At 37.7% G+C, this 13176-nt stretch overlaps 1 protein-coding gene across 1 annotated transcript in view; it reads left to right on the top strand.

Annotated features, from left to right (window-relative positions):
• Positions 1–13176, top strand: part of LOC140241121 (uncharacterized) — a 95109-nt gene that overhangs the window by 73660 nt on the left and 8273 nt on the right. The window contains exons 11-12 of the mRNA XM_072320888.1: positions 6007–6179; positions 7727–7964. Coding sequence (XP_072176989.1) covers positions 6007–6179; positions 7727–7964 — 411 coding nt within the window. The remainder of the gene's footprint in view (positions 1–6006; positions 6180–7726; positions 7965–13176) is intronic.

The raw sequence follows: 13176 nt of genomic DNA, 5'->3' as shown, positions 1-13176 counted from the left end.
TCGAAACTGGAAGATTGCACTTCAGATGTTTAGTGCTGCTCAGTTAGAATTGAATGCTGCTATACAATATTTGTATATTTGTCGATAAAAAAGTACATCAAATGTTAAAAAAATAAATAAATAAACAGGATTCACAATAGAATATTGCGAATATTAATTAAACAAATGGTGGAAAAATATATTGAGATTTGAAGCGAAATATACATGCTAAAGAAATATTGATCATGATGATAGTGATTGACAGACCATAGTGACTTTGATATTACTAGAAATGTGTGCTAAAATGGTTGAAGTCATAACATAGTGACAGATCTTTCCCAGCAGTGAAAATGAATATTCTGAACTACATTAGTTGATGGACCTAAATGGAATCCTGCAATTATCTGTGTCAGGCCAAAACTGTCCACATTATATACACAACCACAGATCGCCAATCATTAGACTCCTCTAATATTGTACCTGTTATCATGTAATGACATTTTTTTTTTTTTTTTTTGGGGGGGGGGGAAGGGTCATCCCACAGGACTGACACCCACGAGTCATGAGGTCAACGAGAACGACATCAAAAATAGGTCCAGAAGTCATACAGCCCATGAGTTATACGGCTCACGGGTCGTACAGCCCATGAGTTCGACACTACGCACAAAACGCTCACGAGACCAACACTAAGCAAAGAAAGCCCACGAGACCGACATTACACAATAAAGCCTCACGAGACCGACCATATGCAAAGGAGGCTCACGAGACCGACACTAGTCAAAGAAGGCTCACGAGACCGACACTAGGCAAAGAAGGCTCACGATACCGACATGATGAACAGCGCCATCTACATGCCAATTATCTGTACAGGGTGTTCCATGAAGGGGAAAATTACATAATTGCGGGAGCAATTTCGTCACGATGTCGAGCGAGAGATTGTAACTAATTGAATAGCACCATCTACATATCAACGACATCAAGTAACTATATATTTCTACACGTGTGGCTTTTAGAAGACAGTTCTGTCACGCTACGGCGAGCGATCCCACATTGTTACCAATTTATCTCTCTTTTTTTACATTAAATTGTCCTCTTCATTGCAACCTCCCCCCCCCCAAAAAAAAAATGAATAAATAAAAATGAACAAGAACGATGTATGGTTTGATTTCAGCCGCCATTGTGCTATCTTTAATAGGTTTTCCGAATTTCTAGATAGACCGTGGGCAGGATCTAGTTTTTCTCCCTTTTCTCTCTCGCTTCACAAGGAAAGGGAAACGAAGGTGTTTGGGTATTATTTTTGAAACATCTCATGCACTTTCACTGATTTGTTTTAACAATCACTTAAAAACGCAAACACGATTAAAATTTTTGAACAGTTTAGGGGACGAGGGATGGCATTTGACGAGGTAATCCCCTTGCAACTCTGCTTTTCCATCTCCCAAATCTTCCTTATGCCATTATCTGGACACCCTATACAATTAATTGGTCTATAGGTGGCACTGTTCATCCTATCGGTCTCGTGGTCTTCTTTGAATAGTGTCGGTCTCGTGAGCCTCTTTTACCAAGTGTCGGTCTCGTGAGCCTTTTGTGTGTAGTGTCTAACTCATGGGCTGTATAACTCGTGGGCTTATTTCACTTGATGTCGAACTCGTGGGCTTTATTTACTCAGTGTCGAACTCGTGGGCTGTAACTAGTGGGCTGTATGACTTGTGAGCTGTATGACTTGTGGGATGTTTTACTCGTTGGTGTCGGTCTCGTGACGTGCGCCCATTTTTTCTTTTACTTATTGAAGCATGCTTATGTTAGTACTGCATTCGTTATCCCAAAATATTCAACTGTGTTCAACTATAGTATCGCCTTATTCAGATTGCAGAATACGGGCATGGGTAAGTTCAGCCGTGATCAATATATATGGTGAAATATTGATAATTCAAAGGAGAATTCTAAACTCTTTTTTTAACGATTAGATCCGTCCTTTAAATAAAGTCATATTCTTGAAACTAAACAATTGTATTCAATGAACTTCAATTACAATATTATTTGTTGGACAAAATGAATAACTGTGAACTGCCTAAAACCACTTCAGTTCAGAGAAATAAAGAAGTACATAGATATTCAGCACAACACAATGAATTATATAATAGTAATCACAGCAAACACAAGGCTCCGTATATGCAAAATATTTCATATTATAACAGCCCAAAAATTCTAATTGAAACATTGATATACATTTAAACGTTTCTCATACTTTTAATCGCAAGCTCGACAATTAAATGCTTTCACGAGTATCTAATAGTAACTCTTTACTTACTGAACGAATTAACGAGTATCTCACTGGGCTTGAAACTAGTTCACTACTGCAGATTTTGCAAGTTGCATAGATATCTTCGCTAGTCTACGACTCTTGAGACGTCTATTGTAAAATTACAGTGTCTCTGAGCAGTCGCCAGAAATGTATAGACACAATTTAACATTGAGGCTGACCGATTCTAAAAAAAAAAAATAAAAAAATAAAAAATACATCATTTTGAGCTCTCTGGCCTGTGTAATTACAGCTGTATGTTCAGATGAATGAAAACTACAAAGAAAAACACAAAACAAGCACAATGAAAATCATAAATGAATCTAATCAGAGACCAATACAGCAATATTCTCAGTTTTAACGGTATTTATCAATGTACACTTAATTGAAAGTACGGTTTTTATTCCCCAAAGTGTCGTTTCCACTATATCATACGATATGTTACGAACGCCACGATCACCTATTCGTAACTGATCGTGGAAGGTTTTGGTTTTTTTTTTAACTCATCTTAAATTGTACGTTTGGATACGTTTTGATGCGAGTCGATACATGTTGGCACGTTTGGATGCGATATGGTCACGATTGATCTATTTAAAGCAATACGATCTGTCACGATCTGGTCTCCTTTTCAAATGCGATCAGATAGGATTGGCCCGATAGAGTCCAACAGGTCGTCTCATTCACAATATTCACAATAATAACAGACAATGACAACCACACCGTGCGGCCTACATTCCACACATTGTGACTGCTACTGATTCTATGACAAGCTGAATTCTCGCTGGTTTCGGTATCTCTGAAAGTGCAAAATTATCAAAATTGCAAGGTGTTGACAACAATGGTCCTAAAATCATAACGCATTAGCCAAAATTAAATAACTTGGTGTCATTCTATTGGAAAAAGAGTGCCCTTTTCAATAGTATGCAAAATAATGACATATTTGCAACAATATTGCTGAAGTTAAAGTTCTTAGCTATTCCGCTCTTTCTGGGCCACTCTGTATAGGAACTATGTGGAACAAGCTTGAATGATCGGTAACTCCTCCGCGTCTTTTGAGGCATACGATGCGTAAACTGACTGACTATTTAGATTAATTTAGTAGCTTGCCCTCTGAAAGTTTTTTTTTTTTTTTTTTGCCTGTTGTTGTGTACTCCTTGCATGATATTAACTTATTGTTGTTTGATGTACCTTTAATCTATATTCATGTAATGATGTGCAGTGTGTTGCATGTTATTTATTCATCTTACTCTCTGTAAAAAAAAAAATCGAGTGAAAATTTTCACTCTCGACGAAGTGAATAAACAGAAAAGAGGGAATTAAGAGTGAAATTGGAATGAATTTTGAGTGAAAATGCTCATTTCGGAGTGACCTCAGGGATCTTTCAAAAATTTTGGAGTGACATAATTAAGTCTTATAATTAAGTGCGATGTAGTTAAGAGTAGAAGATGTTAGAGTGTGGAGAGTGTTTATAATGAGAAAATTTTTGTTCTTGTGCCTTTGTATTTTTCACACTTTACTTTATTTTGTTTATTTATCTATTTATTTATTTGTTTATTTATTTATTCATTTATTAATGTATTCAATTAATTGATTAATTCTAATCCTTTGTTAGGGTAGCCCATTCACCAATAAGTAGTGGTCTTCAGTGGAGCCCTGCGTATAATATTGATGAACATAATTTATGTACATTAAATAACCAAACGTATACACAGAAGTTACTTAATATTTTTTTTTTCATTTCTGTACTTCATTTTCACAAACACATGATTACACAAAATCAGTACAGCAAAGTAATCAAACATAATCATTTTTTATATTCTAGTGTAATAAAAAAAATACTTGACTTGCCTCCTTCAGGTTACCCTCTTTGTCAGTAACAAGTCGACAGAAAGAGTATCTTTCAGGTGCGAGTTTCTTCACTTTGTCTCCCTCTACAAATTAACTTTGTTCAGATCGCAACTGCTTATCTGTAAATTAACAAATATGTCGCAAAAAAAGGAACCAGTGGGACTCGAACCTGTCATCTACTGCTTTCAGGGCAGCGACACTACCACCAGGCTGTCCCTGCTGGTTGCCGGCAGTGACACGATGAACATGGAACAAATAACCAAGCTCCGAAATTCCGACATTGTTATGTTAAGTACAGGGCCGGCGGAGCGTTATTTAAAAGTGTGGGGGCCCACTTCCAGGTTTCATGAGCTAACAAGCAAGCAACAACAACAACAACAACAACAACAAAAAAAAAAAGGTCCTCAGCTCATCTCTCCCCTTCCACTTCCGGGTTTCTTCAGCTGAAAAGGTCTTAAAGTGGAAAAACATTACCTTACCGCGCTCACACTTCAAGATCTAACCTGTAGTACATGACAGTAGATGACAGGTTCGAGTCCCACTGGTTCTTTTTTTTTTCGACATATTTGTTATTTTACAGATCAGTAGTTGCGATCGTAACAAATTTAATTTGTAGAAGAAGGCAAAGTGAAGAAACTCGCACCTGAACCTTCACCCCTCTGAATAATATCTTTCTTTCGTTTAATATGCATTGTCCGCCTTGGACTACATGTTACAACAATGTCGGAATTTCGGAGTATGGTTATTTGTTCCATGTTCATCGTGTCACTGCCGGCAACCAGGGACAGCCTGGTGGTAGTGTCGCTGCCCGGAAAGCAGTAGATGACAGGTTCGAGTCCCACTGGTTCCTTTTTTTCCGACATATTTGTTAATTTACAGATCAGCAGTTGCGAGCTGAACAAAGTTAATTTGTAGAGGGAGACAAAGTGAAGAAACTCGCACCTGAACCTTCACCCCTCTGAATAATATCTTTCTTTCATTTATGAGTAACTTTCATAGAAAAGGACGTTTTCTACAATTCTCTTTATTCATTTGTGGTTGTTATCAAAAATTGAGTCATGGAGTGTTGTAGTGTCCTCATGCACTGATGACGGCACCGAAATAAAAAAAAGAAGAAATCATTACTTTTGAATCGACAGTGCAATTTTCCTCAAATTTTCACAGATGTTTTTTACTAATGTTGCTGCTTTCACTCAATCCACATTTGGGCTTTTGTTTTCTTCAATTCGATTCTTTCTTACCTTATAAATGTAATAACCTGAGTGGTCACTTAATTGGATGCAGACTAATTATTTATCAAGGGTTGAAATTATACACAGTTGACGCAGGGTCCACAGTAAGGTACATTTAGAGTTAGAAAGTATTACATTTTGAGGAATTATAACGTTTGGTGACGAATTACGCTTACAATTCAAATTGAATTTCGGGGTGATGTTTACTTGATTAAGTGATTCAGGAAAGGCCCGTATTCTGCTAAAAACTTAAACCGAGTTTAAAACAATGTCTGGTCTAAAGTGGGTTTAAAATGGGTTTAAGACACCAAATTAAATCCGAAATGGACTTGGGTTTGACTAAACCTCGCTGGTAGAAAACAACAATAGAACTTCAGGTCTAGCTAAACCATAGGTGAGTCTAAAATAGGTTTAAATCTTCGTTTTCAGTAGAATACGGCCCAAAGAGTCTAAACTGAATGCACAGTCATGATAAAATTCATAAAGCGAACTTAACTCGTATTTCTGTCAGCTATAGCCTCTGTGGCGGGAACTTCCCCCAACGTTCAAGGATGGAAAGGGGAAGACATCCGATTGCCATGTAACATTCAGGGGGAGCCTCTCGCTGTGTACTGGGTTAAGAAAAACATCTTATATCCGGAGCAGAGGACGACCAAGGCTGCATTCTTTGATGACAATTTGGAGAGTAGGGAAGATCGGTTCAACATCGACAAGAGTTTCAGTCTCGTCATCACCGACCTACATGTAGCAGATGAGGGCCTCTACGATTGCCAAGTGGTGCTGAAAGATTTAGGGAGTTTCGAGAATTCAACATTTTTGTATGTTAGCTGTAAGTAACATTTTTTTTTTTCCATCAAAATGACCCTCCAGAGCGAAAATAACCTGAAACTGAATTTGTTTAAACGAAATAACAATTCTGTGGATATGTCATGTAAAGAAAAAAAAAAAAGCCTGACAGGGTAACTTTATTTGACTTTACTTGCAAATGACTCATGAATATGCGGGACCTTTTCATATTTTTTTTTACATCTATATCTGTATTAGAATTGTTTCATTTCACTCACCTTCTTTTGTTTACATCAATTAATTTTGTACCATATTAATCTTGTCATGGTTCTCTGAAAGATAAAGCGTAATAACAAATGGTATTTTGGCTCGTTTAAATGATATGATCTGATATGATACATTTTAAACGCACAGGAGTGAAAATGTTTATGAAATTGAATGAAAATAAAGTTATTGTCCGACAGTTCTTTAACAATCAGTATCAATATTCAAATTGAGTGATTTGATTTTGAAGATAAGAGTAGGACCTATTGTAATTTCACATATTTTTTTTCAAAACGAAGACAAAAGCTCAATTTCCACTGATTTTGAAAACTTTAATTTAAATGCGATTGTCAGGACTGAAATGATCAGCTCAATGTCTTATTATAGGTCATTATGTACGCCTTCTGACAAGTATTGTGGCCTGAGCCCCCCTTTTTTCGTTTTATTTTTAGTTTGGATTTTTTTCCATCTCCAACAAAACTTGGAAATACGATTTTTTTTAATATAACATATCTGTACATATTATGTCAACATTACAAAATATGATAAATGAAGTAAGGATGTAAAAGAAAACACACACACATAGAATAAAACATTCTGAAGTTTAAGAAAGTGAGGAGTTTGGGAGGAAAGCTGAAGAAGCAATGTGTTAGGGTGCATTCCCCGAAACATAATAGAACAATTATCATATATGTATCATTAATTTTCCTCTTTTTTACGTGAAATTGAATTAACTAAATGTATTTTACACGGTACATGGTTACAAGGTAAATGAAAGAACTGAGCTGGAAATTAGGTCTCAATCCCCGATGTTCTTTTATTTGCACAATTGAGTGCTAATTTACAAAATGATGTAAAATATTGAGCAGTTCACAAATGTTCAACCATAATACGATGGAATTGCTCCATGCTTAAAACAAATCAAATCATCCGTGATTTCAGAGATGTGTTAGAATACATTCTATGTTTACACAAAACTGCATTGCTGGAAATTCGTCAAACTTTTTTTTTAATGCAAAGTAGGTTAGGTTTTATAGTCAAGATAGGTTAGATTAGATTAGTCAAGGTTAGGGGCAAGATCAATGATTTTTGCTTCTAAGCCACATTCTTTGGATTTTGTATGCACAAACGCGTCTGGTTTACAACTTAAAAATGATCTTTAAGCATCATTCCATGTATGATTTGTTGTACCCTTAGCAATGGCATCAAAACATATAATCGAGGAATGCGACGGTAAGAGTCAGCCCCAGCAAGGCGTTTGTACATACCAAACTCCCTCCAACACTCCTTCTTTTACACTCACGTGTGTTGTCAGTGGATTCAAGCCTAATATTTCTATGCTGTGGGCCGAGGAGGAGGATGAGCAGAGCTTGAATTCTGTGATTTCGCAACAGACAATTTTAACACTATCAGACGGCACATACGAGAGATTCGAGACAATCACCGTCTCGGCTAAACATGGAATAGAGCAAGCCTTCGTGTGCATAGCTACCGGTGACTCGCTGAATGGAACGTCGAACGTCAAAATCAACGTTCTTCCTACACCAGGTTGTGTGAAGTGTTGTACATTTTGTGCTTCTGAGAGAAAGCGAAGGCAACAAGTAACAATACTTTTGAACAATAATGTTCTGATTTAGATTATCGTTAAATCACTTTAAAAATTGATTTAATCGGGTACATTCAGGATAACTTTACTAAACACGAGTGTCATTCAACCATTTTGACATATACTTGGAGAAATTTCGTGCAATTTCGCTTAGTAAAGGCAAAAAGTGATACACTTTACCTGTTTAGGAATACGTTCTGTTTTCTCTGAACAATAAGTTCCGGCATGTGTGTATTGGTTCTACATGTATCTTCTTCGTTCGTACCACACAATATTTTTAAATTATGAACTATCGAAGTTTCTATCTACACATATTATTTTTATTTAAATATTTCTAAATCTAAAGCTCTATGACTGACTGTCAATTTCAGGAAAGCGCAATTTGGGCCTCATCTTTGGACTTGCCATTAGTGTACCTACTGCCGTAGCCATTCTATTTCTCCTTGTTGGAAAGTGTCTGCAAAAATACAATCCGGACTACCTGCCGCGAAAAGGTGTGTATTTCTTCTTCGTTGTTTAAGTATCCATTCGCTGTTGTTACGGTTGTGTCTGGTTTTTTTTTTTCATGGGTGAGTAAATTCTGATCATATCAAAGTGAATATCAGTCGAGTTGCATTAACATTACCAGTTCCTCAAATCGTTGTATCGTTATTAAGTAAAGAATTAAGGGTTACAGCTCGTTATTCCGAGGGTTCGTTATTCCGAAGGTTCTTTGGTCCGAAGATTCGTTATTCCGAAGGTTCGTTCATCCGAAAATTAAATAAGAATAATTTTTCCAAAGGTTCATTAATTCGAAAATGAATCAAGGCTCGTTATTCCGAAGCTTCGATAATCCGAAAATGAAATAAGGTCTGCTATTCCGAAGGTTAGTTAATCCCAAAACGAAATAGGGTTCGTGATTCCGAAGGTTCGTTAATTCGAAAATGAAAGAAGGTTCGTTATTCCGAAGGTTCGCTGATCCGAAAATGATATAAGGATCGTTATTCCGAAGGTTCGTTAATCCGAAAATGAAACAAGGCTCGTTATTCCGAAGGTTCGTTGATCCGAAAATAAAAAAATAGGCTCGTTATTCTGTTATTCTGAAGGTTCGTTCGCAGGATTCTGAAAAAGTTACATAGACATGTTTGCATTCGGTTCAAGCCCAGGATAATAATTGCAATCTACGCTCTTGTGTTATTACATCCATCAGAAACAGTGATTCTCTTGGAAAGAGTGGAATTAAACGTAGGCCCAAATTGTGTTTCAGCTTGTTCTCCGTCATTTCTTGCTACCGCAAGTGCATTTCTTTCATTTCTCATCTCTTTCAATTTCTATAAACCTTTGACTTTAGTAGCTCGACGTCTTTTACATGTGCGTTAAATGATTCATTTTCTAAGAAGAAATGCATGTATATAGGCCTACCTGTATTTGTATAACTTCATGTGTGTACGAAAAGAAACTACAACTTTGTAAAACCCGATTTTGGACAATAGTTAGGTGTACTGTTTGGATATTCAAGTTAGAATACCCATTGTTATAAGTATGATTAAAAAAAAACCAGAGCTGTCAGTTTGCATCATTTCACTTTCTTTAAACATAAGTTGTTGTTTTTTGTGGTGGTGGTGGGGGGGGGGGGGGGTGGCCGCGGTCACCATCTTAAAACAGGGAAGGCATTCAAAATTAAAGCAATCGTATAGTATTGGCTGAGATGGGGCTTCAAGTTTCCAACTCTCTTTTGTGAGATAATGAAAAACTTCTAGTGAAATATGAAAGAACACGTAATTCTATGAGGAATTCAAAGTTTATTCGATGAAAATTGGTTTTGAAATGGCTGAGATATCCAAAGCAAATGGATCCTAATGAAACGTTGGACCCATCTTTTGTTTAGCCCAATGCGTTTTGCATTTTTGTTTGTATATATCTTGGCCATTTCAAACACCAATTTTGATACAACACACTTTGAATTTATTTTAGTATTGCATCCTTTTTGAATTTCTCAGGTGATTCCTAATTGTCTTGCAAAAAGTTAAAATTTGAATCTCCCGTCTCAACCAAAACTATATTATCCATTAAGAATACCTTGCCTGTATGAAACATTTTTTTTTTTCTGTATAAGACATTTATATCCCAGAAGATCGATACAAGCCCCAACACACATAGACACTGACACAAAATTAAAAGGGGACTAACTTCAAGCACCTTACGAAAACAAGACACACCGCGTCATTTGATATTGGTACAATAAAAAAAAAAAACATGTACGTATAGATGTTGCCGATTATATTGGTCCTTATCATACGACCAATCATAATCATGATTCTGAGCACTGGCGTAGCCAGGGGGGGGGGGGGGGGGCGATGGGGGCGGTCGCCCCCCCCCCCCCCAAGATTTGGAACGGGGATTTGCGAGGCGGAAAAAAAATGCGTGTATACTGTATGCATGCACATGAAGCGGGGCTCCTTTTCAACCTTTCATCAAATAAGATCATATTTTTTTTTTATATATATTTCACTCAAAGACAAGTGTGCACCAGATCGTTGAATTTCTATTCAAAATATGCAAAATCTCTCGTCCCAAACCCTCCCCCTCTGTGACTCTTTCCCTAGCCTTAGTACACTTTTTAGATTTACAAAAAATTATGAATAATTCTGAGTGCAAAGACTTAATTATCACTTATATTCCAAATACTCAAAGTTCCCCGATGTACAAGGGGAATGTCCCCTTTTGATCGACACTTTCCTCCCTTAGCCCCCCCCCCCACATCATTTTTTTTTTTTTTGATTTCCCAAATATCCCATCAAATATGTTTATACGAGATATCTCAATTTAAACCTTAAAAAGGCAAAAGCTCCATCGTACGGGAAGGATGGAGATAACACTCGCCCACGCCTTCTCCCTGCTCGCCCACCCCTCCCACCCCCCCCCCCCCGCATAGAAGTAGACTGTGGCTACACTTTGAACATAAACAGTTTCCAAATATGACACAAGATGTGTGCAACAAAACGTTTAACTGCAATCGGAAAATTATACAGAATCTCCTTCCACAGACTTGCTAAACTTCTCTTCTGATTGAAAATTTTTCCAGATATTTCAACAAAAGTGTGCGCCAGATTGTTGAATTTCAGTTCTAAAAGCTTAAAACTGAAAAAAGGGCTCCCTTGAATATGGGAGAGGTATCTTGCGACCATTCCAGTGTTTGTTACCCACCTTAGACTTAGTACAATTTTGGGAATGATAATTTCTGAATTTTCCACAAAAAGTGTACTCCAGATCGCTTTATTTCAATTCTTAAAACGCAAAAGCTCCGTCGAGCGGGAGGGGGAATCCCCCTTCTCCTTTAAAGCTCTTCCTCACTAGACTTTGTACATACACATTCGGAATAAGAGCTAAATTCCGTGAGTTTAACTTTAATTTAAGGTCTGAAAATGCAAAGTCACCTTCGTGTGGGAGGGGGAATTCCCCTATCTACACCCTCGTGTGCATGCTTTTTCTGTTTGATTGCTGAACAGACAGCGTTCATGATATTCAGTGTAAGAATTAATACAAGACGTTTATTTAAATAATACAAAATTATTTTGTAGCCATAATGTTCAATAATAATCGACATGAAAATATATTGCTACCTTAAACAAGTGGGACTGTTTCAAGTCGATACAACACGCAAAAACATGCATCAAATTGCACCATTTGCAACATCAAAATGCCAAAAGTTCTCACCGTGGGAAGGGGCACACCCCCTCCCACACCCTCCCCTTCCCCCTCGCTTGCTCCGCTCGCTTGGGCTCAGTCACGTTCATGATATTCAGAGTAAGAATTAATACAAAAAGTTATATATATTAAAGGCAAATTATGCAATAATAATCTACACTAGAATATACTGCGACCTTAAATAAGTCGGACCGTTTCAACTCGTTAAAACACGCAAAAACATGCATCAAATTGCAACATCAAATTGCAAAAAGATCTCACCATGGGAGGGGACACCCCCCTCCCACACCCTCCCCTCCCCTTCGCTCGCTCCTCTCACTCGGGTTCAGTTGCGTTCATGATATTCAGTGAAAAGAATTAATACAAGAAGTGTATTCAAATCATATCATTCTGCAGGAAGGTTGTTCAATATAAATAATCTACATCAAATTATACCTTAAACAAGTAGGGACTGTTTCACGTCGATAAAGCGTGCAAAAACATGCATCAAATTGCACCATTTACAACATCAAAATGCAAAAAGTTCTCACCGTGGGAGGGGGAACACCCTCTCCCACACCCCATCCCCCCCCCTCCCGTTCGTTCCGCTCGCTCGGGTTCAGTCCCGTTCATGATATTCAGTGTAAGAATGAATACAAGACATTTATTCAAATGATACCATATTTTACAGCCAAATTGTTCAATGATAATCGACGTGAAAATATTTTGCTACCTTAAACAAGTGGGACTGTTTCAATTTGAGAAAACGCGCAAAAACATGCATCAAATCGCACCATTTACAACATCAAAATGCAAAAAGTTCTTACCGTGGGAGGGGGGACACCCCCTCCCACACCCTCCCCCCTCCCTCGCTCGCTCCGCTCGCTCGGGCTCGGTCGCTTCGCTACCTCGCAGACTAACAGTCCCCCCCCCCCCCCCCGATCAAATCCTGGCTACGCCGTTGACTGAGTGCTAAAAAATACCCATTATGAAGGTGGACGATGTGAGCTCGTAATGAACCGCTGCATGTCGAAGATCCCGACTACAGTATGGGGAAGGTGGGGCATGGAATGAAGCACTCAATTTCAAACTTACGAAATGATGTCCTCATTGACTAAAAAACTGCAAAAATAACAGTTTGAGATACACGTTGTATGAACTTTATTATGTAAACGAAAACGACAAACCACTGTAAAGTTTCAGGGAAACTCGAAACAAATCTTACAAAAGTAATATCAAACTTGCCCCATCGCTGGGGATAATGGCACTTAAAGCGCTTACTCCCCAGTTTTTACTGGTGAACGGACGTAGTACGCCGTGGAGCCCATCGGCGGCCATTATAGTATGTAAACTGCTTTGAAGGAAATTCTTCCTCCCTTTCATTTTTTTTTTTTTTAGGTTTAAGGTGAAAAAAGGGATGTGTTGAAAACCTCATGATGTCATCGTATTATGTAAGTTTTATTTCTGCTTGTTACTATAAAAAATGAAGAAAT

The sequence above is a fragment of the Diadema setosum genome, chromosome 17, assembly GCF_964275005.1.
Source record: "Diadema setosum chromosome 17, eeDiaSeto1, whole genome shotgun sequence".
In the NCBI taxonomy this organism is placed as follows: domain Eukaryota; kingdom Metazoa; phylum Echinodermata; class Echinoidea; order Diadematoida; family Diadematidae; genus Diadema; species Diadema setosum.
Note: the sequence above shows the minus strand (reverse complement) of the source record. Positions and strands in the feature narration are given on the sequence as shown.